A 5218-nucleotide genomic window follows, 5' to 3' on the forward strand; every position below is an offset into this window, starting at 1 on the left:
TGGAAAGTGATAGGATGTGATAAGATGTGTATGGGATGAGGTAAGAAGTGTATGTGATAGAATAGGATGTATATGGGTTGTGATAGGGCGAGAATGGATGTGATGTAAAAGATTAGATGTGAAGACATATGGGGTTACATGAATGGGAATGTGGAAATGGATGTATGTATGTGGATGTGTGGATGTGGAGATGGGAGTATGGATGTATGAATGTGAAAGTGGATGTATGAATGTGAAAATGGATGTATGCATGAAGATGTATATGCATAGATGTGAATGTGGATGTAGATGTGGATGTATAGATGTGAATGGGAATGTGGATGTGGATGTGGATGTATGTATGTGGATGTGTGGATGTGGAGATGGGAGTATGGATGTATGAATGTGAAAGTGGATGTATGAATGTGAAAATGGATGTATGCATGAAGATGTATATGCATAGATGTGAATGTGGATGTAGATGTGGATGTATAGATGTGAATGGGAATGTGGATGTGGATGTATGTATGTATGTGGATGTAGATGTGAATGTATAGATGTGAATGGGAATGTGGATGTGGATGTATATGAATGTGGATGTAGATGTGGATGTATAGATGTGAATGGGAATGTGGATGTGGATGTATGTATGTATGTGGATGTAGATGTGGATGTATAGATGTGAATGGGAATGTGGATGTGGATGTATGTATGTATGTGGATGTGGATGTATGTATGTATGTGGATGTGGATGTATGAATGAGGACGTGATAATGGATGTATGCATGTAGATGTGGATATATGGATGTGAATATGAATGTGGATGTGGATGTGGAAGTATGGATGTGGATATGGATGTGTATGTATGAATGTAGATAAGGGATGTGGATGTATAAATGAGGATGTGAAAATGGAGGTATGCATGTAGATGTGGATGTATGGATGTGAATATGGATGTGGATGTGGATGTATAAATGAGGATGTAAATGTGGATGTGAATGTGAATGTGGATGTATGGATGTGGATATGGATGTGTATGTATGAATGTGGATATGGGATGTGGATGTATAAATGAGGATGTGAAAATGGATGTATCCATGTAAATGTGGATGTATGAATGTGAATGTGAATTAATGTGTCGTCGATATGAGGAAATGGATGAGAATGAGTACACATTGAATGGAATGTCGAATAAGTAATGTGGACTAAGGAGGGATAATGTGGAAAGACGAGAGTTTGATTTAGAAACTGTATTTTGTGACTGTTTGTAAATGACTGTTTTATGTCAAGAATGCTGGGGAAGCATTTTGACCATCTTGTGGATTAAGGTCATGAAGACCTAACTGTTAAAGTTGCAACTGCTGACGGAGAGTCAATGGAGGACGTCTCGCGTAGCAAGGTCGACCGAGGTCTTGACCAGCCTCTGTTCGATTTAAATGGTGAGCTTCCGGTATGGTGGATGAGGGACCAAGGAAGCGGCCTATGAGTGAAGCGCTAGGTCACCTGCGAAGGATCCTAGAGGGTGCTGACCATACGGTGCTCGGGCTCTGGTTCGCCCAGGATACCCACGCGTGCGTCGAGGAAGATATTGGAACAAGGAGTAAGAGTTGTTTTGTGAAACCGGGCATGGATCTGGTTGATTGACCTTGCTGGTCTTCAATGGATGAGTCCATGGCTCTTTATATGGATCTGTTGGTTGATCTTGCTGATCTTCAACGAGAGTCCATCTTGATTTTTATAAGTGATTATATTGCCGAGTATTATGGGCTAGGAACTATTGAAAAGGCCCCCTGTGTGGACAGGTGGTGAGTGTTCTAGTTGCCAATGATGCCATAGATACTCTGATGAAGGAATGATGGGAAATTATGAATCAACCGGATAAATTGGAAGATTATGATCAGTGGTACTATGGTTTCATTAAAGGATTGTTTTAAAGTTAGTTGATGCTAAGAAAAAGGCAATTTCATATTGGGTGTGTAAGTGGTGTGGCTAGTTCTATGTTTGCATGAACTTCCGGCTAGGGGGCCTTGGAACTCTTTTCCTTGGTACCCGGGACAAAACCTAACCAAATTCCAAAATTGGATCCCATCACTACAGTGGTTGGGCGGTTGGCTAACCCATGGGATCGGATGGGGTTAGGCTGGACTGATGGATCCGTAAATCGAGATTTAATTTCTATTATTACGATAGATGAAGTAAATCCCGGATAGAAATTGTTCTATGGATAGGAATCAACGGCTGTGCCTCTTGATGGGGAAAAAAGCGTTGATCCCAATGATCCAAGTGCAAGTTCTTCCTTGATTTGACCAAGTACCGTTAAAGGTGCAGTCAGATCAGTTTGATCAGTAATGATCTTGACTACGTTAGAGTAAAGAGTTATCCTGGTGGAATCGCCCGTGCTTTCCGGGTAAAGGAAGTTTTTCCGATTTCGGTTTTGGACAAACCGACGGATTAGTCTCTTGTCCGGATATCCGTGGGCGAGGCCCCGAGTGTTGGACCCCTGTCCCGCGCGAGAAGTGCTACTTCCGCTGCTAGAACCCCGAATCCGTTGCTCGGTGGGAATAGGGATCTTACAGTTGGTATCAGAGCGAAATTGAAAGCTAATAAAGATAATTAAATTCTTATCTGAAAATGTAGAGCCCAATCCATTATTGTCCACCCTAATCACTTCCAAGTTGCAAGTTTCAAGTTGTTTTACAATTGTTTCAAGTCCTCATTTTTAGAAATTTACTTTTAAAAAAGTTGTGAGCATTGATATTTCTAACGGCAGTTATTTAATGAAGAACATGAGAATAGTAGCTTCTTATTAGATTACTCAATTCGAGAGTAAATCCTAGAATCAATGATAATTTTGACTATCTTGCACCCTAAAGCCACCTTTGCAATCCTCTCCCATAGGTAATGCTCCTAGGGCATGAGAATCGAAAAATTTTAAAAGCTCTATTTATTATGTAGTTAAAAATATATCTTTTTTCCTCTCTTTCTCCATCTCGAACTTTGGCATGGGAGATGGAAAAACTTTGACGGGGTAAGTTGGCAACGCGCGATTCACTGAATGTCGCGCAGAGATGTCCGCACTCGAAAATCTCTCAAAAGGTCATTCGAGCACAGGCCACCTCACTACAACACATAGCTGCCGTTTCAAACTGCTAATACCTCTATGCCCATTTGCTGTTTGGAGCATAGTTGCTTTTTGTGACGGGTGTCACGCTTGTTTTTGAGCATTTTGGACGTAAAATACTTGCAAAATTTTTAAAATGCCCATCAAAATTTACACTAAAGGGTGCCCGTAGTGTCAGACGGATAATACTGCACAGTATGATATCCCACCTTTTTTGCCGTCCCGTGTGAGTCCACCCTTACTTCTTTTTGGATATAGTGGGCGTCGGTGGAAATGACGTTGCACGCGTCCTCTTGTGTAGGTGACGCGTTTATTCGACTTCCTCTTTAACTCCACTCTCCGCCCTGCTGCAAGCACACACATCTTCTCATTTCGAAGCTTTTCTAGCTATGGCTTACCCTCGGCCGCGCGGTGACGACCCTTTGAACTTTGAAGAGTATGATCCCACTCCTTTCTCTGGTGGTTACGATCAAGTTGCCCTCTATGGGCGCCCCAAGTCCCCTTCTGCAGAGACCTGCTACCCCATCTCTGAATGTGCCCCCCACGGTGGTAGCAGCTACGGATCTGGCTATGGCGCTGAATCTACCCCTTGCCTACCCGGCAAGGGGTCCGGCCCCAAGTATGGCGTAGATGAAAGCCGCCCTACTTACCAGCACGGTGATCCCCCCCATGCATCTGATGATCTCCCGTCCGGCTATGGAAGGCCCAAGCCTAACCCTAGCTATGGCTCTGGTTTTGATTCTGGCTATGGCCGGCCCAAGCCTAAACCTAGCTTTGAATCCGACGAGAGTTATGGTAAAGGGGAAGATGAAGGGTATGGTTCTGGCTATGGAAGACCCAAGCCTAAGCCGAGCGCTTATGGAGAAGAAGAAGGCGAGGGTTTTGGATCTGGCTATGGTAGGCCTAAACCTAAGCCAAGCTCTTATGAGGAGGAAGGGGAGGGTTTTGGCTCTGGCTATGAGAGGCCGGCCAAGCCTGCCTATGAAGAAGAAGGGGATGGCTATGGCAGGCACAAGCCCAAACCCGGGTATGGAGAGAGCGGTTTTGGGGAAGGAGGGTATGGTAGATCTGAGGACATGCCACCACCCGAAGGAGATAGCTTTGGTGGGGGCTATGGTGGGAGGAAGCCCTCCAGATTTGAGAGTGATGAAGGTGGTTTTGGTGGAGGTAGACCCTCTAGATTTGGAGGTGAGGAGGGTGGATTTGGTAGGAAGCCTGCTGATGAATTTGGTGGAGATGAGGAATATGGTGGTTTTGGTGGCAGGAAAAAGGTCTCCGAGTATGAGAGCGAGTTTGGAGACCGTCCTAGCTATGGCGGTGAGGGTTTCGGTGAAGATCCACCTCCTCCTGCAGATGAAGGCTTTGGAGGATACCAGGTACTTGCTTTTTGTCTATTATTCCTGCCTAGTCTTTGTCCATGCCATTGCACATATGCTGTGGATCGTGCCTGCCTTTTGTTACTCTCTGTCCATGTCGTTACACCTCATGTTTGCTATTTGTTTCATCAGATTTCACATGGCTCTCCGGTATTGACACAGATCATTTGATGCTGCATGTCTTTCATGTCTTCCCCATGCCATTCGCTGTCTTTAAGAGTGTATCTACGCATTGTTCTTTAAGGGTGTGTCTATACATTGTTTGACATTGTACAGTTAATGGACGCCTCACGGCGTGTCAGTTTGGTCATGCTAAGTGGTGCATGTCCCACTACAGATGGATCTCATATAAGATCATCTTTTTGCATTAGATGTCCCTTTGGGTTTGATGCATCTGAAATGTCTTGTTATAATCTGCGCGATATTGCCTGGTTTTGGGACAGGGTGAAGAGCCTCATCATCATGGTCATGGTCGGCATCACCACAAGCATCAGTGGAATCAGGATGAAGAGTGAAATGGACAAAGGGTGAATGACGCCACAATAAAGTTTAAATAATCATGCCTTGAGTTGTGGGCATGACAGTGCAGTGTGTTGTAGATGTGATGCGTAGAATGTTTTGTTTATTTGTGTTTTGATTATGCTGTAACAAGGTTTTGAACATTTGAGCTTTGTTTATCTGAATGTCGGTAAAGCTCATTGTTATGAAAATTATTTCTATTTAAGTGATGCATTTAAAGCGA

General features: G+C 43.8%; 1 protein-coding gene across 1 annotated transcript; it reads left to right on the forward strand.

The window, feature by feature from the left end:
- Nucleotides 1-3388: 3388 nt before the first annotated feature.
- LOC147631782 (uncharacterized) lies at nt 3389-5218 on the forward strand. Its single transcript, XM_086808321.1, has 2 exons — nt 3389-4476; nt 4920-5218. Exons 1-2 carry the CDS (start codon nt 3490-3492, stop codon nt 4989-4991), a joined length of 1059 nt encoding a protein of 352 aa, XP_086664447.1. The 5' UTR covers nt 3389-3489; the 3' UTR covers nt 4992-5218.

Source organism: Cibotium barometz, chromosome 14 (genome assembly GCF_041138505.1).
Source record: "Cibotium barometz isolate CiBa-2024 chromosome 14, ASM4113850v1, whole genome shotgun sequence".
Lineage (NCBI taxonomy): Eukaryota > Viridiplantae > Streptophyta > Polypodiopsida > Cyatheales > Cibotiaceae > Cibotium > Cibotium barometz.

Bases quoted from the DNA above. Each gene is read 5' to 3' on its own strand.
- LOC147631782 (XM_086808321.1), top strand. From the start codon at position 3,490: ATGGCTTACCCTCGGCCGCGCGGTGACGACCCTTTGAACTTTGAAGAG. The intron at 4,477-4,919 runs GTACTTGCTTTT...GTTTTGGGACAG, and splicing joins AAGGCTTTGGAGGATACCAG to GGTGAAGAGCCTCATCATCA.